The 22867-nt window shown below is 41.3% G+C and overlaps 1 protein-coding gene across 1 annotated transcript in view; it reads left to right on the top strand.

Annotated features, from left to right (window-relative positions):
* LOC139761685 (major facilitator superfamily domain-containing protein 6) overlaps positions 1 to 22867 on the top strand; it is a 119493-nt gene that overhangs the window by 58305 nt on the left and 38321 nt on the right. The window contains exons 6-10 of the mRNA XM_071686019.1: positions 4322 to 4576; positions 5218 to 5350; positions 5768 to 5853; positions 14594 to 14762; positions 20421 to 20565. Of these exons, the coding sequence (XP_071542120.1) occupies positions 4322 to 4576; positions 5218 to 5350; positions 5768 to 5853; positions 14594 to 14762; positions 20421 to 20565 (788 nt within the window). The remainder of the gene's footprint in view (positions 1 to 4321; positions 4577 to 5217; positions 5351 to 5767; positions 5854 to 14593; positions 14763 to 20420; positions 20566 to 22867) is intronic.

The following is a 22867-nucleotide window of genomic DNA, read 5'->3' as shown; positions in this document are numbered from 1 at the left end:
CATGCCTTACATCCTCGATAAAAACTTTTCACTGCTTCTAACAACTTTCCTCCCACACCATATATTCTTAATACCTTCCACAGAGCATCTCTATCAACTCTATCATATGCCTTCTCCAGATCCATAAATGCTACATACAAATCCATTTGCTTTTCTAAGTATTTCTCACATACATTCTTCAAAGCAAACACCTGATCCACACATCCTCTACCACTTCTGAAACCACACTGCTCTTCCCCAATCTGATGCTCTGTACATGCCTTCACCCTCTCAATCAATACCCTCCCATATAATTTACCAGGAATACTCAACAAACTTATACCTCTGTAATTTGAGCACTCACTCTTATCCCCTTTGCCTTTGTACAATGGCACTATGCACGCATTCCGCCAATCCTCAGGCACCTCACCATGAGTCATACATACATTAAATAACCTTACCAACCAGTCAATAATACAGTCACCCCCTTTTTTAATAAATTCCACTGCAATACCATCCAAACCTGCTGCCTTGCCGGCTTTCATCTTCCGCAAAGCTTTCGCTACCTCTTCTCTGTTTACCAAATCATTTTCCCTAACCCTCTCACTTTGCACACCACCTCGACCAAAACACCCTATATCTGCCACTCTATCATCAAACACATTCAACAAACCTTCAAAATACTCACTCCATCTCCTCACATCACCACTACTTGTTATCACCTCCCCATTTGCGCCCTTCACTGAAGTTCCCATTTGCTCCCTTGTCTTACGCACTTTATTTACCTCCTTCCAGAACATCTTTTTATTCTCCCTAAAATTTAATGATACTCTCTCACCCCAACTCTCATTTGCCCTTTTTTTCACCTCTTGCACCTTTCTCTTGACCTCCTGTCTCTTTCTTTTATACATCTCCCATATATATATATATATATATATATATATATATATATATATATATATATATATATATATATATATATATATATATATATTGCTGAGAGGTGCAACTGGAGGGATGTCTGATCATTATCTTGTGGAGGCTAAGGTGAAGATTAGTATGGGTTTTCAGAAAAGAGGAGTGAATGTTGGGGTGAAGAAGGTGGTGAGAGTAAGTGAGCTTGGGAAGGAGACCTGTGTGGGGAAGTACCAGGAGAGACTGTGTACAGAATGGAAAAAGGTGAGAACAATGGAAGTAAGGGGAGTGGGGGAGGAATGGGATGTATTTAGGGAATCAGTGATGGATTGCGCAAAAGATGCTTGTGGCATGAGAAGAGTGGGAGGTGGGCTGTTTAGAAAGGGTAGTGAGTGGTGGGATGAAGAAGTAAGAGTATTAGTGCAAGAGAAGAGAGAGGCATTTGGACGATTTTTGCAGGGAAAAAATGCAATTGAGTGGGAGAAGTATAAAAGAAAGAGACAGGAGGTCAAGAGAAAGGTGCAAGAGGTGAAAAAAAGGGCAAATGAGAGTTGGGGTGAGAGACTATCAGTAAATTTTAGGGAGAATAAAAAGATGTTCTGGAAGGAGGTAAATAGGGTGCGTAAGACAAGGGAGCAAATGGGAACTTCAGTGAAGGGCGTAAATGGGGAGGTGATAACAAGTAGCGGTGATGTGAGAAGGAGATGGAATGAGTATTTTGAAGGTTTGTTGAATGTGTCTGATGACAGAGTGGCAGATATAGGGTGTTTTGGTCGAGGTGGTGTGCAAAGTGAGAGGGTTAGGGAAAATGATTTGGTAAAAAGAGAAGAGGTAGTAAAAGCTTTGCGGAAGATGAAAGCCGGCAAGGCAGCAGGTTTGGATGGTATTGCAGTGGAATTTATTAAAAAAGGGGGTGACTGTATTGTTGACTGGTTGGTAAGGTTGTTTAATGTATGTATGACTCATGGTGAGGTGCCTGAGGATTGGCGGAATGCGTGCATAGTGCCATTGTACAAAGGCAAAGGGGATAAGAGTGAGTGCTCAAATTACAGAGGTATAAGTTTGTGGAGTATTCCTGGTAAATTATATGGGAGGGTATTGATTGAGAGGGTGAAGGCATTTACAGAGCATCAGATTGGGGAAGAGCAGTGCGGTTTCAGAAGTGGTAGAGGATGTGTGGATCAGGTGTTTGCTTTGAAGAATGTATGTGAGAAATACTTAGAAAAGCAAATGGATTTGTATGTAGCATTTATGGATCTGGAGAAGGCATATGATAGAGTTGATAGAGATGCTCTGTGGAAGGTATTAAGAATATATGGTGTGGGAGGCAAGTTGTTAGAAGCAGTGAAAAGTTTTTATCGAGGATGTAAGGCATGTGTACGTGTAGGAAGAGAGGAAAGTGATTGGTTCTCAGTGAATGTAGGTTTGCGGCAGGGGTGTGTGATGTCTCCATGGTTGTTTAATTTGTTTATGGATGGGGTTGTTAGGGAGGTAAATGCAAGAGTCCTGGAAAGAGGGGCAAGTATGAAGTCTGTTGGGGATGAGAGAGCTTGGGAAGTGAGTCAGTTGTTGTTCGCTGATGATACAGCGCTGGTGGCTGATTCATGTGAGAAACTGCAGAAGCTGGTGACTGAGTTTGGTAAAGTGTGTGGAAGAAGAAAGTTAAGAGTAAATGTGAATAAGAGCAAGGTTATTAGGTACAGTAGGGGTGAGGGTCAAGTCAATTGGGAGGTGAGTTTGAATGGAGAAAAACTGGAGGAAGTGAAGTGTTTTAGATATCTGGGAGTGGATCTGTCAGCGGATGGAACCATGGAAGCGGAAGTGGATCATAGGGTGGGGGAGGGGGCGAAAATTTTGGGAGCCTTGAAAAATGTGTGGAAGTCGAGAACATTATCTCGGAAAGCAAAAATGGGTATGTTTGAAGGAATAGTGGTTCCAACAATGTTGTATGGTTGCGAGGCGTGGGCTATGGATAGAGTTGTGCGCAGGAGGATGGATGTGCTGGAAATGAGATGTTTGAGGAAAATGTGTGGTGTGAGGTGGTTTGATCGAGTAAGTAACGTAAGGGTAAGAGAGATGTGTGGAAATAAAAAGAGCGTGGTTGAGAGAGCAGAAGAGGGTGTTTTGAAATGGTTTGGGCACATGGAGAGAATGAGTGAGGAAAGATTGACCAAGAGGATATATGTGTCGGAGGTGGAGGGAACGAGGAGAAGAGGGAGACCAAATTGGAGGTGGAAAGATGGAGTGAAAAAGATTTTGTGTGATCGGGGCCTGAACATGCAGGAGGGTGAAAGGAGGGCAAGGAATAGAGTGAATTGGAGCGATGTGGTATACAGGGGTTGACGTGCTGTCAGTGGATTGAATGAAGGCATGTGAAGCGTCTGGGGTAAACCATGGAAAGCTGTGTAGGTATGTATATTTGCGTGTGTGGACGTGTGTATGTACATGTGTATGGGGGGGGGGGGGGGGGGTTGGGCCATTTCTTTCGTCTGTTTCCTTGCGCTACCTCGCAAACGCGGGAGACAGCGACAAAGTATAAAAAAAAAAAAAAAAAAAAAAAAAAAAAATATATATATATATATATATATATATATATATATATATATATATATATATATATATATATATATATATATATATATATATATATTTACGATGCTATGTTGTTTGTTACGTTTGAGACCGCTTCGTTTTGGTATACTACGCTTTTCCTAATTGGATGGTATTCTTTGTTTTACTAACCATTTTGTTCTATTGAACTTCCAATGTTGCTTTATGGTTATATTAGCTTTTATGGTTAATTTATGCCTTGGTATGTTTGTTATACATGGTTTTGACTGCTTACCAGCAGCAGTTTCAACATCTAATATATATATATATATATATATATATATATATATATATATATATATATATATATATATATATATATATATAATATAAATAAACTAAATTGGTCATGATTTGTGTTCTGTTGGACATTTGTTGAAACTATATTGCACTAGTTACAGGCTTGTAAGATGTAATCCTATCATCATCAAGGCTCGAGGCTTAAGCAACATATTTAAGGCAACAGCAATCCTTCTGGTGAGCCTGAAACACCTCTTACCAAACCTACCCACTTCAATTCGTTTTAAAATGTGTTCTTTAACAGATTTGTCAATACTAAAAATTAGGGTGTCTTAAGCAACGATTTTCTTGGTCAAGTTGGGTTAGGTTAGAGTAAGTTAGGTATATAATCCACCCCATACACATCTACCTTAACTTAGCCTAAAACATCAAGACAAATCCTCATGTGATCTTAGCTTTGGTTGGAAAGTTAGTTATGTACATTAAAGAAAAAAGAAGAGGGCCTAACTAATGAAGGAAACAACATATGGGCGGGATTTCATAAGACAATGGGTTATGACGCATCACACATAAACAGCTGAGCATCAACGGCACGGTCCTGTCATGGCGGGAAGAGGAAACATGCAGCCATTCCTGGTACAACATGCTATACGAGGGCCAAGCGTTCAGCAGCCTCACCTGCCCCTCGCAGTGCCCCATGGAGTGTCAGGTGGATGGGGCACCCGACTGCTCCCACCCGGATGATCCCAGCAACAACACCAATACCTTCTGGATTTACTTTACTTTACGAATGATTGGGACGTTTTTCCTGTCGTCGTCATTCACCATGGCTGTAAGTTGACCCACTTAGATTTCAAGTTTGTAAGTGATCCATTTTGTCATTTGTGTTTTGGCTACAGGATGTCTAAATTACGGTTCGACTCATATCGGTTCCTATTCATGTACGTAACGTAAATATACAAGTCATCCATAGCCTTAGAATATTCTTTTGATGAAAAACCGGATATTCTTTTCTTCAAAAAGGACATCCACATCCATAGCCTTTAGAAGTAATATTCTTCTTTTGATGTAAAACTGGATATTCTTTTCTTCAAAAAGGACATCCACATCCATAGCCTTTAGAAGTAATATTCTTCTTTTGATTAAAATCCGGATATTCTTTTCTTCAAAAAGGACATCCACATCCATAGCCTTTAGAAGTAATATTCTTCTTTTGATGTAAAACCGGATATTCTTTTCTTCAAAAAGGACATCCACATCCATAGCCTTTAGAAGTAATATTCTTCTTTTGATGTAAAACCGGATATTCTTTTCTTCAAAAAGGACATCCACATCCATAGCCTTTAGAAGTAATATTCTTCTTTTGATGTAAAACCGGATATTCTTTTCTTCAAAAAGGACATCCACATCCATAGCCTTTAGAAGTAATATTCTTCTTTTGATTAAAAACCGGATATTCTTTTCTTCAAAAAGGACGCCACAACACTAGCTATACTGAAGGAGCATAAAGGAAACTTCGGGGTGCAGCGCCTCTACTGTGTCATTGGTCTTTCAGTGGGTCCCCTGCTGTCTGGTTTTCTGGTCGACAAGTACAGCAGGAACTTAGGTAAGTCGTCAGCACAATTACATTGACTTGGGGGGGAAGGTCCTTGAAGTCATGTTCTATTTCGACATTAGTGACTTGTTTCTTGAAAACTAAATTTTGGAACTAAAAAATATATATATATAACCTTTCATCTCACGTACTTACGGATATTACGTAGATATATTTCATTTAAATGAACAGGCTAAAGGTAATACACACTTTACTGTCAAGAAAATAAAAGGACAAATTTACATATATAATCATAATAATAGGTGCACGAGAAACTGAATGGTAAAACAGGTCGCCTTCATAAATCCTTAAGACTTCTCTTACTCACAAAAACAAGCTATTCATAAGAGGGAACCAATGATCAAGGTAAATCACTCACGGAGATGAGTTAGGGTACGCAAAGTGATGGTGACTTAACGTTTTGGACAGGCGTTGTAGACTACGCGCCAGCTTTTTACCTGGGTGGAGCTCTGACGGTCCTGGCTGCCATCCTTACCACACGCCTCCAGTTTACTGTGAGATATCGACTTCATTTGTTTTTTCTTCTTGTCGTGTTCACCTAACTGTTGTAAAGCATATGCTATGCTGCTGTGCGAGTTTGTCTTGCTTTCTGTATATATATATATATATATATATATATATATATATATATATATATATATATATATATATATATATATATATTTTTTTTTTTTTTTTTTCCTTTCTTTTTTACTTTGTCGCTGTCTCCCGTGTTAGCGAGGTAACGCAAGGAAACAGACGAAAGAATGGCCCAACCCACCCACATACATATGTATATACATCCATGTCCACACACACACATATACATGCCTATACATTTCACCGTATACATATATATACATACGCAGACATATGCATATATACACATGTACACAATTCATACTTTTTGCCTTTATTCATTCCCTTCGCCACCCCGCCACACATGAAATGACAACCCCCTCCCCAAGCATGCGCGCGAAGTAGCGCTAGGAAAAGACTTTGTTAACAAAGGCCACATTCGTTCACACTCAGTCTCTAACTGTCGTATAATGCACCGAAACCACACCTCCTTTTACACATCCAGGCCCCACAAAACTTTCCATGGTTTACCCCAGACGCTTCACATGCCGTGGTTACAATTCACTCTATTCTTTGCACGCCTTTCACACTCCTGCATGTTCAGGCCCCGATCACTCAAAATCTTTTTCACTCCATCTTTCCACCTCCAATTTGGTCTCCCACTTCTCCTCGTTCCCTCCACTTCTGACACATATATCCTCTTTGTCAATCTTTCCTCACTCATTCTCTCCATGTGACCAAACCATTTCAAAACAACCTCTTCTGCTCTCTCAACCACACTCTTTTTATTACCACACATCTCTCTTGCCCTTTCATTACTTACTCGATCAAACCAACTCACACCACATATTGTCTTCAAACAACTCATTTCCAACACATCCACCCTCCTCCGCACAACTCTATCTATAGCCCACGCCTCGCAACCATATAACATTGTTGGAACCACTATTCCTTCAAACATAGCCATTTTTGCTTTCCGAGATAATGTTCTCGCCTTCCACACATTTTTCAACGCTCCCAAAACTTTCGCCCCCTCCCCCACCCTGTGACTCCCGCTTCCATGGTTCCATCCGCTGCCAAAGCCAAATCCACCCCCAGATATCTAATACACTTCATTTTCTCCAGTTTTTCTCCATTCAACTGACTTGTCCCTCAACCCTACTGTACCTAATAACCTTACTCTTATTCACATTTACTCTCAGCTTTCTTCTTTTACAAATTTTACCAAACTCAGTCACCAGCTTCTGCAGTTTCTCACCCGAATCAGCCACCAGCAATGTATCATCAGCGAATAACAACTGACTCCCTTCCCAAGCTCTCTCATCCACAACAGACTGCATACTTGCCCCTCTCTCCAAAACTCTTGCATTCACCTCCCTAACAACCCCATCCATAAACAAATTAAACAACCATGGAGACATCACGCACCCTTGCCGCAAACCGACATTCACTGAGAACAAATCACTTTCCTCTCTTCCTACTCGTACACATGCCTTACATCCTCGATAAAAACTTTTCACTGCTTCTAATAACTTGCCTCCCACACCATATATTCTTAATACCTTCCACAGAGCATCTCTATCAACTCTATCATATGCCTTCTCCTGATCCATAAATGCTACATACAAATCCATTTGCTTTCCTAAGTATTTTTCACATACATTCTTCAAAGCAAACATCTGATCCACACATCCTCTACCACTTCTGAAACCACACTGCTCTTACCAAGTCTGATGCTCTGTACATACCCTCACCCTCTCTAATCAATACCCTCTCATATAATTTCCCAGTAATGCTCAACAAACTTATACTTCTGTAATTTGAGCAATCACCTTTATCCTACTTGCCTTTGTACAATGGCACTATGCATGCATTCCGCCCATCCTCAGGCACCTCACCACGAGTCATACATACATTCAATATCCTTACCAACCAGTCAACAACACAAGTCACCCCCTTTTTTAATAAATTTCAATGCAATACCATCCAAACCTGCTGCCTTGCCTGCTTTCATCTTCCGCAACGCTTTTACTACCACCTCTCTGTTTACCAAAACATTATCCCTAACCCTCTCACTTCGCATACCACCTCGTCAAAAACACACTATATCTGCCAATATATCATCAAACACATTTAACAAACCTTCAAAATACTTACTCCATCTCCTTCTCACATCACCACTACTTGTTATCACCTCCCCATTAGCCCCTTCACCGATGTTCCCATTTGTTCTCTTGTCTTACGCACTTTATTTACCTCCTTGCAAAACATCTTTTCATTCTCCCTAATATTTAATGATACTCTCTCACCCCAGCTCTCATTTGCCCTCTCTTTCACCTCTTGCACCTTTCTCTTGACCTCCTGCCTCTTTCTTATATACATCTTCTAGTCATTCGCATTATTTCCCTGCAAAAATCGTTCAAATGCCTCTCTCTTCTCTTTCACTAATAATCTTACTCCTTCATCCCACCATTCACTACCCTTTCTAATATGCCCACCTCCCACGCTTCTCATGCCACAAGCATCTTTTGCGCAAGCTATCACTGCTTCCCTAAATACATCCCATTCTTCCCCCACTCCCCTTACGTCCTTTGTTCTCACCTTTTTCCATTCTCCACTCAGTCTCTCCTGGTACTTCCTCACATAAGTCTCCTTACCAAACTCACTTACTCTCACCACTCTCTTCACCCCAACATTCTCTCTTCTTTTCTGAAAACCTCTACAAATCTTCAACTTCGCCTTCACAAGATAATGATGACATCCCTCTAGTTGCACTTCTTATCACATTAACATCCAAAAGTCTCTCTTTAGCGCGTCTATCAATTAACACGTAATCCAATAATGCTCTCTGGCCATCTCTCCTACTTATATACGTATACTTATGTAAATCTCTATTTCTAAACCAGGTATTCCCAATCACCAGTCCTTTTTCAGCGCATAAATGTACAAGCACAGACTTATACCTACATACACATGTACATAATTCGTACTTGCTGCCTTCACTTATTCCCGTCGCCACCCCGCCACACATGGAATGACAACACCCTCCCCCCCGCACGTGCATGAGGTAATGCCACGAAAAAACAACAAAGGCCACATTCGTTCACACTCAGTCTCTAGCTGTTATGTATAATGCACCAAAACCACAGCTCCCTTTCCACATCCAGACCCCACAAAACTTTCCATGGTTTAACCCAGACGCTTCACATGCCCTGGTTCAATCCATTGACAGCACGTCGACCCCGATATACCACATCGTTCCAATTCACTCGATTCCTTGCACGCCTTTCACCCTCCTGCATGTTCAGGCCCCGATCGTTCAAAATCATTTTCAATCCATCTTTCCACCTCCAATTTGGTCTCCCACTTCTCCTCGTTCCCTCCACCTCTGACACATATATCCTCTTGGTCAATCTTTCCTCACTCATTCTCTCCATGTGACCAAACCATTTCAAAACACCCTCTTCTACTCTCTCAACCACACTTTTAATTACCACACATCTCTCTTACCCTTTCATTACTTACTCGATCAAACCACCTCACACCACATATTGTCCTCAAACATCTCATTTCCACGCCTCGCATCCATATAACATTGTTGGATACACTATTCCTTCAAACATACCCATTTTTGCTTTCCGAGATAATGTTCTTGCCCTCCACATATTCTTCAACGCTCCCAGAACCTTCGCCCCCTCCCCCATCTGGTGACTCACTTCCGCTTCCATGGTTGCATCCGCGGCCAAATCCACTCCCAGATATCTAAAATACTTCACTTCCTCCAGTTTTTCTCCATTCAAACTTACCTCCCAATTGACTTGTCCCTCAACCCTACTGTACCTAATAACCTTGCTCATATTCACATTTACTCTCAGCTTTCTTCTTTCACACATTTCACCAAACTCAGTCACCAGCTTCTGCAGTTTCTCACACGAATCAGCCACCAGCGCTGTATTATCAGCGAACAACAACTAACTCACTTCTCAAGCTCTCTCATCCACAACAGACTGCATACTTGCCCCTCTTTCCAAAACTCTTGCATTCACCTCCCTAACAAAGACATCAGCTGCTGTTTTAAAAAGAGGCTTCGTATTGCTTTCAGGCATTACTAACTGCTTGGCTGGAAGAGTGTGCTTGTGTTATCCAGAAGTTCTGTTGTGATGCATGAATTGCTACTGTTGTGCTGTGTTCATATATTCGTTTTCTGAAATTATCGTTACGCTTTAATTTTTTTCAGCTTTAATGTGGGATAAACTAGTATAAAAAGAGTTGAGGTTTCATATTTGTTTTCAATTGTTTTTCTTGTAACACCTTAAAGTCGTGTGAATGAGTTTAGCTCTTAGAATACCTACATGTGTGTGTCTCCCTGCCATACTTTTACCTTTCAAAATTTCGTTAGGAACTTACCAAATATAACGAATATATGTGAATTTGTATGATATACTCAACTGCTCTACATTCATGTTGTTTGATGTGAAATTATTATTATTTGTAGTAGTAGTAGTAGTAGTAGTAGTAGTAGTAAGAAATGTACATGGCACTTATGGATCTCGACAAAGGATCGGATAGGGTTGACTGAGAGGCCTTCTGAGAGGCGCTACAAATACGAAGTTAACAGAAAGTTTTTAATTGGAGTGAGGCAATTTTTACCGCCACATTAAGGTATGTGCACAGCGGGAAGGGAGAAGGATGAGTGGTTTTTGATGGTGGGTCTGCGACTAGGATATGTGATATCACATTGGTCGTTCAGTACGTTAATGTATAAGGTGGTGAGGTCGATAAAATGAAGGATGTCAGAGCGAGAAGCTACCTCGCTAATGCGGGAAATGGCGAATAGTATGAAAGATATATATATATATATATATATATATATATATATATATATATATATATATATATATATATATATATATATATATATATTTTTTTTTTTTTTTGCTGTCTCCCGCGTTTGCGAGGTAGCGCAAGGAAACAGACGAAAGAAAAGGCCCAACCCACCCCCATACACATGCCTTGATTCAATCCACTGACAGCACATCAACCCCGGTATACCACATCGCTCCAATTCACTCTATTCTTTGCCCTCCTTTCACCCTCCTGCATGTTCAGGCCCCGATCACACAAAATCTTTTTCACTCCATCTTTCCACCTCCAATTTGGTCTCCCTCTTCTCCTCGTTCCCTCCACCTCCGACACATATATCCTCTTGGTCAATCTTTCCTCACTCATTTTCTCCATGTGACCAAACCATTTCAAAACACCCTCTTCTGCTCTCTCAACCACGCTCTTTTTATTTCCACACATCTCTCCTACCCTTACGTTACTTACTCGATCAAACCACCTCACACCACACATTGTCCTCAAACATCTCATTTCCAGCACATCCATCCTCCTGCGCACAACTCTATCCATAGCCCACGCCTCGCAACCATACAACATTGTTGGAACCACTATTCCTTCAAACATACCCATTTTTGCTTTCCGAGATAATGTTCTCGACTTCCACACATTCTTCAAGGCTCCCAGAATTTTCGCCCCCTCCCCCACCCTATGATCCACTTCCGCTTCCATGGTTCCATTCGCTGCCAGATCCACTCCCAGATATCTAAAACACTTCACTTCCTCCAGTTTTTCTCCATTCAAACTCACCTCCCAATTGACTTGACCCTCAACCCTACTGTACCTAATAACCTTGCTCTTATTCACATTTACTCTTAACTTTCTTCTTTCACACACTTTACCAAACTCAGTCACCAGCTTCTGTAGTTTCTCACATGAATCAGCCACCAGCGCTGTATCATCAGCGAACAACAACTGACTCACTTCCCAAGCTCTCTCATCCCCAACAGACTTCATACTTGCCCCTCTTTCCAAAACTCTTGCATTCACCTCCCTAACAACCCCATCCATAAACAAATTAAACAACCATGGAGACATCACACACCCCTGCCGCAAACCTACATTCACTGAGAATCAATCACTTTCCTCTCTTCCTACACGTACACCGTACACATGCCTTACATCCTCGATAAAAACTTTTCACTGCTTCTAACAACTTGCCTCCCACACCATATATTCTTAATACCTTCCACAGAGCATCTCTATCAACTCTATCATATGCCTTCTCCAGATCCATAAATGCTACATACAAATCCATTTGCTTTTCTAAGTATTTCTCACATAAATTCTTCAAAGCAAACACCTGATCCACACATCCTGTACCACTTCTGAAACCACACTGCTCTTCCCCAATCTGATGCTCTGTACATGCCTTCACCCTCTCAATCAATACCCTCCCATGGATGTTAATGTGCTGAGAGGTGCAACTGGAGGGATGTCTGATCATTATCTTGTGGAGGCTAAGGTGAAGATTTGTATGGGTTTTCAGAAAAGAAGAGTGAATGTTGGGGTGAAGAGGGTGGTGAGAGTAAGTGAGCTTGGGAAGGAGACTTGTGTGAGGAAGTACCAGGAGAGACTGAGTACAGAATGGAAAAAGGTGAGAACAATGGAAGTAAGGGGAGTGGGGGAGGAATGGGATGTATTTAGGGAATCAGTGATGGATTGCGCAAAAGATGCTTGTGGCATGAGAAGAGTGGGAGGTGGGTTGATTAGAAAGGGTAGTGAGTGGTGGGATGAAGAAGTAAGAGTATTAGTGAAAGAGAAGAGAGAGGCATTTGGACGATTTTTGCAGGGAAAAAATGCAATTGAGTGGGAGACGTATAAAAGAAAGAGACAGGAGGTCAAGAGAAAGGTGCAAGAGGTGAAAAAAAAGGGCAAATGAGAGTTGGGGTGAGAGAGTATCATTAAATTTTAGGGAGAATAAAAAGATGTTATGGAAGGAGGTAAATAAAGTGCGTAAGACAAGGGAGCAAATGGGAACTTCAGTGAAGGGCGCAAATGGGGAGGTGATAACAAGTAGTGGTGATGTGAGAAGGAGATGGAGTGAGTATTTTGAAGGTTTGTTGAATGTGTTTGATGATAGAGTGGCAGATATAGGGTGTTTTGGTCGAGGTGGTGTGCAAAGTGCGAGGGTTAGGGAAAATGATTTGGTAAACAGAGAAGAGGTAGTAAAAGCTTTGCGGAAGATGAAAGCCGGCAAGGCAGCAGGTTTGGATGGTATTGCAGTGGAATTTATTAAAAAAGGGGGTGACTGTATTGTTGACTGGTTGGTAAGGTTATTTAATGTATGTATGACTCATGGTGAGGTGCCTGAGGATTGGCGGAATGCGTGCATAGTGCCATTGTACAAAGGCAAAGGGGATAAGAGTGAGTGCTCAAATTACAGAGGTATAAGTTTGTTGAGTATTCCATATATATATATATATATATATATATATATATATATATATATATATATATATATATATATATATATATATATATAAGGAGTCAAAAGGTGTGCCTTGAACTACCGCCCAATTAGCCTTACGTCAGTGTTAGATATAATGATCGAAAAAAGTAAAACGATGCAAAACTCACGTTACTAGAACAAAAAATTATATTGGACAACCAACATGGTTTCCGCTATAGAAGATCCTGCCTGACCAATTTGCTGGAATTTCTTCATGTTTTTTTAATGATATCAAAATTGGGACGAAAAATTACCGTCTAATGAAGTATATTTAGATATCCAAAAGGTTTTCCATAAAGCACATCACAAGAGACTTTTACATAAACTCAAAAGTTCAAGGAATCAGTGAAGAACTCTGTACATGGATCCGATTCATAGCCAGGAACATAAATTATAGGACACCAAAAACAATTCTAACCCATTATAATTCTCTAGCAAGGCCACACTTTGAATAGTCAGTCCAGTTTTGGTCTCCAAACTATAAAAAAAAAAAAGGCGAGGAAAAATGAGAGCAAGTACAAAGATTCGCGACAAAATTAATCCCATCCTTTAGAAATCTGTTATACGAAGAGGCTAAAACGACAGGATCTCTTCTCCCTTAAAAAAAAATAAGACTTCGCGGCAACTTAATCTAAGTGTTCAAAATTCGGAACAAGTTCGATAAAGTACACCACAACCATCTTTTCGAATACATGAAAATAAGGTTACTAGGACAAATGGAATAAAACTCAAAGCTAAAAGATGTAGTACGGGATGTGGGGAAAAGGCTTCTTTTCCTGTGCTGAGCACTGGAATAAGTTTCCGTCAGACGCAGGGAATGCTAAAACTATAAACACCTTCAAAAGTCGTTTTGACAAATACTTAATAAATTCAGATATACTTTTAGAAAAACGCAAAAATAAATGTATAAACGACAGCAGTAACGGGGGCACTAGAAGGATAATGTGCAGCAGCGGGGAGTCGATGATAGCTTGAAAAAGTACTAAGCGCAATGACATTTTTCTTTTCTCCAGACAACCAAGTTGTCGGCCAACCAGGCCTCCTGTTATCTGTCTTTCTCATGTAAATTCGTAGGTACACATTGTGGTATTACGGGGGACGACGTATGTCAGTAGGCGGAACGAGAGCAAATGAAGATGCCAAGGGGAGAAATTATGGAATAGTCTGTGAGGCTCGAGTGCGATTGGGAGCTCTCGTCTCAGTGTTTTATACCTGACCGCTAACATAATAAAAGTGGTAAAGAATAAATGTATATCGCTAATGAGAGAAGGTGAATATCCCTCCTTCATCAGGCAAACTAACAGGGTGTGTGTGTGTGGTTGCAGGTGGACACGGCCGATGACAAAGTGCTGAAGAAACTGTGGCAGCTGGTCACCAGGGTTGAGGTGGACGCCTTCCTCTTCATGGTACTGGCCCAAGGTTCCAACTGGGGCTTCATCGAGAGCTTCCTCTTCGTTTACCTGAAGGAGCTCGGAGCTCCCACCTATCTCTTAGGTAAGCATCTCAATTCTTTTTTTTTTTTTAATTATTTCTCTTTTTCACTCGCTTTATATAGGTGGTAGACCGCCACCATCCACGACACCAGGGAGATCAATGAGCATTGGAAGAGAGAGCGAGAAAAAGGGACATCTGTGCAGTGAGCCAACGTGTCTCTTCCTTCTGCCTCTCCTACGGATGGGTTGTTGGCAATCAGTCCATAAACACAACATCTCTTCATCTTACACGTAACTCAGCAAATAACACAGCTTGTAACTCTCGTCGTAGGTAAATATTCTGTCACTCTCGGTCGGAAGGCTGCCACTGACCAGGTAGATACACCACTTGCTTGTCAGTGACAGCAGAGGAGTGAACACGCACTTCACTGGCTCCTGAGTTCCTTTCCTAGGTCCGGTTTTGTTAGTCTTTTCTTTCAGCCTCATCCACAAGTAGGTTGCTGGTATTCAGTCCACAAATGCACACTGTCTCCACCTCACACATTTCGAAATTCCCTAGATTTTCCTGCGGTGAGCGCTACGCAGTTGAGACGACAATGAGTCATCAATAACTGGTGGAAATACAAAGGGACAGCAAAATGGTCACAGGACAAAGTGAATATTAGAATATCATGAATGTTAAGAATTACCTCAGGGAATTCTTTAAATATTCAAGTCAAAGAAAAATGACATTTACAACAGGAGCACCACCGACTGAGCATGGTGTAAAGTACCTAATGACGCCAAGGAAACTTCAATCCAATTAACTCCATAACTCTACATAAAATCGAAGAGGAGTGATACATGCCACAACTGAAAGAAAAAAAAAAGTTAGGGGGAGGTAGATGACGAAAAATTACAAGTATAGTAAATTTTGAGTTATGAATTGCTAAAACACTTGGTTCAAATTGATCCCGGTAAATTAAGTAAGCCTGATAACCTTGCGCTAAATTTCTTGGAAAAGATCAGATGACAACTGATGCCTTTTGTAACGAACGTATCTAACAAATCACTTACGGGAATGTACGCTACTTAGACTGGAAATAGATGTTTCCTTTATATAAGAGAAAAGAGATTACAAGTGTAATGGACAGACGCCCAATTAACCTCACATCAGTTGTGGGTAAAACGATTGGAAAAGTATTGAGACAAAGATCACAATATAACACCAGTAAACCGGCATGGCTTCAGCAACGAAAGATATCAATCAAATGTACAAGAATTTTTCAATGTTATATATGGTTGATGGAATCAAAAGTACTCCTACGACGCACTGTACCCCTATGATGCAATGTACTCCTACGATGCAATGTACTAAGACTTTCAGAATGACTTACAAGGAAGTACTGCACAAGAGATTGTTCAGTACAAGCACAAGGAACAGGGGAGCAACTATGCTTATGGAATCATGGAGTGTTTCTCCTATACGAAACATCTTGTAGTTTTAAAATGGCGAAGCCTCAGACTGGCTGAAGGTGAGGAATGGTGTACCACAGGGGTCGGTCCTTGGTCCAACTCCTTTCATGTTACACACAAATGTTCTCAAACTTAGTCTCTTACCCATGATCTCCAAATATGCAGACGATACAAAGCTGCTAGGCAAAGTTGTGAATGGGTAAGACGAGGAAATACTCATATTCTATCATTAAATACACAAAGAATTATAATCTTAATATTAGTGATGGTCTATACAAATTAGATAACTTTATTGTTCATAAAATTTGCAAAATAATAAGTTTATGATACGCTTGTTGTCTGTCTTGGACAATCGCATGTTCACCAAATGGCATCCTAGCTGCGTCTCTTCGTTGTATATCAACTGACTGTTATATTTCTCTCTTGTGTCTCTCCTGATCCCTGATGAAGTGATTATTACACGAAAGTGCACTTGGGAACTTATCGTGTTTCATTTACCCCGTGGACTCTTAGAATATACTTGATCACGCGCAAAATTGTGATCCTTTCCAATATACATACATACATACATATATAAACAGGAGCGTTGAACACTGGAACAATATACCAGCAAACGTTACTTAACCAAAGAATATAAATACTTAATAAAAATCTGGTCAAGACAATTTTTTCACCAGTCCAGCTGTCTATGGAATGAACACAAGGAAAAACTGTATATACACGTCATCAACTTTTTCTCATTCCAAACGTTATGACTAAATTGCAGTGCAGCAGGTGGAACAGTGCAGTATTATTTCATAACCAGAATTTCTCTCACTCCAGACTTTTTCATCAATGCAAAGTTTCTCTTCCATTTTTTCCCCCTGTTGCTAGAGGGCGAGGAGGATGGGTAGCATGCTTCTTCTGTTCTATCATTACCTCAGTCCGCTCAGAATAGGAATGGACAGATTTAACTTCAAAAAGATATCCTAGAAATGGACCCTCGTGATGTCTGCTTTTCCCTAGTTACAGAACGCTTGCGGGGGTTCTTGAAAGCCAGGTAAGACTGGGTCCTATTAGTGAGCTAATGCTACCAAAGAGAAGTAGATGAGCTGATTTGTGGTGGAGGCGTAAACACTTGTGTTGTCAGCTCCCTCAAAGTGACAGATGATGACTCACAGGAATTGGGTGTTGATCCTAGTAATAATGGCATACTGAGACACATGCAGGTGGTAAGACAGTCAAACTCTTGGCCCTTAAGGAAACTGCAGAGGAATTGAAAGACAACACAGATGGTACGTTGTTTTCCTCGCTGAAGATGCTAAAAATTTTCCCGCGTTGGAGGCAACCGCTTGGGAAAATCAAGTTGTTGATTAGAAGATGAAGAGCACCAGTAGCAATGAAACAGGAGGAATCTATGGAAAGGATGATGATGAAGTACCAGAGGCAGGGTTGAGTGAGTTTTGTTATCTGTTTGACAGTGGTAAAGGGATTGTTTACAGCTACAGTCCAACTGAAACTGGTTCATACACATTCTTCTTCGGTCTCGAGCAGAGAATGAAGCAATGAGACAAATACGACCTTCAGGTTGTAGCTTCTGTGGTGACGAAGTTGCGAGGAAGCTCCTCGGCATCTTCAGCCTCCTCCAGCAGTTGTATGCCATCAGCCAACACCTGGTGTCTGAGGAGGGTGATGACAAGAGGTACCAAACACACATGTATCGGGTTCATCTGCAGGCCTTAGTCCCATAGGCACGTGAAGAGTTGGCTAATGTGCTGCAGGTGTTTCTCGGAGGAGTCGCTGGTCACCAGGATGTATCTGTGCAGATTTAACAAGGGTGGAGACCCTGAGGAGCCCAGATGATGAGCCAGTGGAAAATTTGGGTTACATTTCATTATCCAAAAGACACGTGGATAGGTCTCAAATGGCTGAAGGGCTTGGTGACATTGGTCTTGCGAATCTTACTACGCTCCACAGGAACCGATCCAGATCAAATATGTTTTGGAGAACATGACTTGGCTCCTTAGCAATCGGTTTGGATTCAGAGCAAAATTTGTTTTGGGAGAACATCACAGATCTGTGGAAGTTGAGGAGGGAGGCCTAAAAGAGGTGGTATGGGGAGAGATGCATGGTAATTACCACAAAGGCACCAATTGCCTAAGGAAGACCTGGGGACCATGTTGAGATGAAATGTTCAACAGTTGTAAGAAGGACGTATAATATCAATCTTCAGTACCTTGTGGAGTGTGTCCTTGGCAGGTTTCATCCATTGCAAGGGCAAGTTAGAGATTCAGAGGTCTATATGTGATGAGTACGAGGGTGCCAGGTAGTGGAGGCATCAAAAGTGGCGTTCACTGAATATTGCGAAATCTGTCATTAGGGTACAGAGTTCTAGCAAGGCTCAATAAGAAAAGCTAGCAAACTGATGATGAGGTCTAGATAGGGGTGAGACCAAGGTGTTAGAACTCACGAAAAGTTTGCCGTGCGGAAGGAAATCGAAGCCAACCAGCATTAGCTCTTTCACATTGGTCTGGAGGAAAATCCATCATCAATGACCCTACAGACCAAAGTCAATGGATAAAGTGCGCAGTTCATTGTTAGGAATCTTAATGCCATCCGGGTAAGGTATGTGGAGACGTTTGATCCAAAGGGAACAAACATGTGATGGATTAAAAGACAGTCTGACATGCAGAAGGATGAGGGGAACAAAGGCACACTAGTCACGAGGAGTGCTCGCTGAAGGACATTCTTACTACATACTGGATGTTTGGTGTTTGTGATCCTGGTTAAGGAACCAAAGATGATAAAAACAGTGACCTGGATGTTACCATAGTGAAGATTGGTGGCTGGATCTTCTTAAAAAGGACTGAGCTGGTTTTTCCTGAAACTATGAATTATGATTTACACTTCCTTAATGGACCTGATAGCAGCTTTGTAGTAAGTTGATCTTGTGGGACTCCTTTGTCCTGACCCAAAGCTGTAAACAAAGATATGGACTTGAATTTGGCTGATACGATCTGCCACAGAAGCAAAGGCTGTCTGAGGTATAGAAGGGTCAGCTGTGGTGAGACTTGCTGAATGCGTGGAGGCAGCTGCTGAAGGAATGGATTTTTGATGTTAGTTCCGATGGCATGAACCATCAAGCAAGCACTGCACATGTAGTGATGGAACTGGATCAACATGCAGCTCCAAGCGATGGGTTCAGAGAAGAGCTGGCTATAATGTAGTTCTCTGGCAACCATAAGGAAAGCACTTTGATGGCATTGCACTAGTTAGTAACAGGTAGGCTTTTGATGCTGCTGCAAGGATCCTCAAGGAAACCTAGGCACTGAGGAGAGGCAAACTTCGTACCATCTTTGGTGATCTTCAGAGTTTATTACACTTCGAGTGAATGATATCATAAGTTACAAGTACATGTTATGTAGGTGGGCAGTTCGTTGGAGTTTGTCTATATAAGTGCTCTCAAGACAAGGCCAAACACCATTAGTCTATTGTCTGATAAATAAATTTCCTTAAAGCCAAGCGGAGAAGATGCATGCAGAGACTGGTAAAACATACCCATTTGTTCGTCATATCTACAATAAACAACTTGTCAAAACATAGTGGAGACAGTTGCTTGATGCGCAACTGTCTGGCAAATGGCCTGGCTGCTGGCACTGCTTGAGAACAGAACATACAACAGTTGTAATTACAGATCTGAATGGTACAAGCATTAAGGACACATCCTTTGTCAGATGTTCTGTCACTCGGATTAACATGTCTCGCGCTCTGATTAATTCACCTTTTGGTCTTCTGCTTCCCCCCTGATCAGTGAGCCTAGTCTTGTTCTGAAATTCGTGTCACTGCAACAATTTGACATAAAAAAGCCGTACACCCAGTTAACATATCTTAGTTATATGATGGTAATACACAAGAATTAAGTGCTCTTATACAAAGTGTATTTTGGATGGTAATATAATGTGTTATTCTTATCATAAACTGACTTTTTGCATAGTATCAAAACAACAGATAGAATATTATTGGAGGTATAGACGAAGTAATTTGAGTGTTACTTAGGTGTTTTCTGTAACTTATCCGCAGGATCGTCCAATGAGTCTGGTAAGTTGAGTCTTCGTATTAATCTACAGTGTGGCTGTCTGAACCTCCTTCCCTCCTTAGTTTCTGCCATTCCTCTGCTACAAGCGGGGCCGCAGCTGCCCTCTAGCACAGCCCGAAGGTAGTATGCAAACAGTTGATGTAAAATGTAACGAAGAGACGAATGTCTGACTCTTGGAGCCATGAGCAGGTCTGACGATGACGGTGGGCAACCTGGTGGGGTCCCCGATCATGATCGTTATGGACAAGATGGTAGAGAAGCTGGGCCGCCATGTCGTCTTCGTCATTTCCTTCTTCGTGTATGCCATCAGACACTTCGGTTACTCCTTCATAACGTAAGCATCGTTGATGTACCCAAAAAGATTATCTTGTGATATCGTTTAACAGTAAAAAAAAGACCAATTCAAAAAGGTCGAATCATAGTTCTAACCTACAGCTTTACATAATTACCAGTAATGCCATGTACATCTTTCATGGTCATCCTGCATACTTCAATGTTGCCAGTTCTAACAGTGAATTGATCGACATTTTCAACAGTGGTCTGCCTTAGGGGGGTGTGTGATGCAACCATGGCTGATCAGTCCGTGAATGGATGAGGGTGGTGAGGAGAGTGAGTGAGCAAGGATGAGGAGTGCTTAGAAAGCGAGTCAGTTATTGCTTGCAGATGACTCGACGCTGGTAGCAGATTCGAGTGAGAAACTGCAGAGGAAGTTGGGAGCAGATGTGAATAAAAGCAAGGAAGGTTTAACAGTGAAATGACAGGTTAGGTGGAACATAATTTTGACCGGAGAAAACATGGAGGAAGTGAAGTGTTTTAGTAACCTGATAGTAGGCATGGAAGCGAACGGAACCATGGGAGGTGAAGTGATCCTTGAATGGGTGAGGGGACAAAAATCCTAAGAGCATTCAGAAATATGTGGAAAGAGAGTTCACGATCTAAGAGTGCGAAGATGGGCAAGTCTGACAGTACAGTGGTTCCAAAGGTGTTGCAGGGATGCCAGGCATGGTTTACATATGGGAAGGTACGAAATGTGCTGGGAATTAATTGTACGAAGACAAAATGTGGTATGAGGAGGGTTAATCAAGTAAGTAATGACTGGGTAGGAGAAAGCTGTGGTAATAAGAATATGGTTGAGCGAGCTGAAGATTGTGCTGAAATGGTTTGGATGTCTGAAGAGGATGAGTGAGGAAAGGTTGACAAAGAATATATATATATAAAAATATATATATATATATATATATATATATATATATATATATATATATATATATATATATATATATAAAAAATATATATATATATATATTTTTTTTTTTTTTTTTTTTTTTTTTTTTTTATACTTTGTCGCTGTCTCCCGCGTCTGCGAGGTAGCGCAAGGAAACAGACGAAAGAAATGGCCCAACCCCCCCCCCCATACACATGTACATACACACGTCCACACACGCAAATATACATACCTACACAGCTTTCCATGGTTTACCCCAGACGCTTCACATGCCTTGCTTCAATCCACTGACAGCACGTCAACCCCTGTATACCACATGACTCCAATTCACTCTATTTCTTGCCCTCCTTTCACCCTCCTGCATGTTCAGGCCCCGATCACACAAAATCTTTTTCACTCCATCTTTCCACCTCCAATTTGGTCTCCCTCTTCTCCTCGTTCCCTCCACCTCCGACACATATATCCTCTTGGTCAATCTCTCCTCACTCATTCTCTCCATGTGCCCAAACCATTTCAAAACACCCTCTTCTGCTCTCTCAACCATGCTCTTTTTATTTCCACACATCTCTCTTACCCTTACGTTACTTACTCGATCAAACCACCTCACACCACACATTGTCCTCAAACATCTCATTTCCAGCACATCCATCCTCCTGCGCACATCTCTATCCATAGCCCACGCCTCGCAACCATACAACATTGTTGGAACCACTATTCCCTCAAACATACCCATTTTTGCTTTCCGAGATAATGTTCTCGACTTCCACACATTTTTCAAGGCTCCCAAAATTTTCGCCCCCTCCCCCACCCTATGATCCACTTCCGCTTCCATGGTTCCATCCGCTGACAGATCCACTCCCAGATATCTAAAACACTTCACTTCCTCCAGTTTTTCTCCATTCAAACTCACCTCCCAATTGACTTGACCCTCACCCCTACTGTACCTAATAACCTTGCTCTTATTCACATTTACTCTCAACTTTCTTCTTCCACACACTTTACCAAACTCAGTCACCAGCTTCTGCAGTTTCTCACATGAATCAGCCACCAGCGCTGTATCATCAGCGAACAACAACTGACTCACTTCCCAAGCTCTCTCATCCCCAACAGACTTCATACTTGCCCCTCTTTCCAGGACTCTTGCATTTACCTCCCTTACAACCCCATCCATAAACAAATTAAACAACCATGGAGACATCACACACCCCTGCCGCAAACCTACATTCACTGAGAACCAATCACTTTCCTCTCTTCCTACACGTACACATGCCTTACATCCTCGATAAAAACTTTTCACTGCTTCTAACAACTTGCCTCCCACACCATATATTCTTAATACCTTCCACAGAGCATCTCTATCAACTCTATCATATGCCTTCTCCAGATCCATAAATGCTACATACAAATCCAT

This window comes from Panulirus ornatus, chromosome 41, assembly GCF_036320965.1.
Source record: "Panulirus ornatus isolate Po-2019 chromosome 41, ASM3632096v1, whole genome shotgun sequence".
NCBI lineage: Eukaryota > Metazoa > Arthropoda > Malacostraca > Decapoda > Palinuridae > Panulirus > Panulirus ornatus.
The sequence above is the reverse complement of the archived record's forward strand: the minus strand, read 5'-3'. Positions and strand labels throughout refer to the sequence as shown.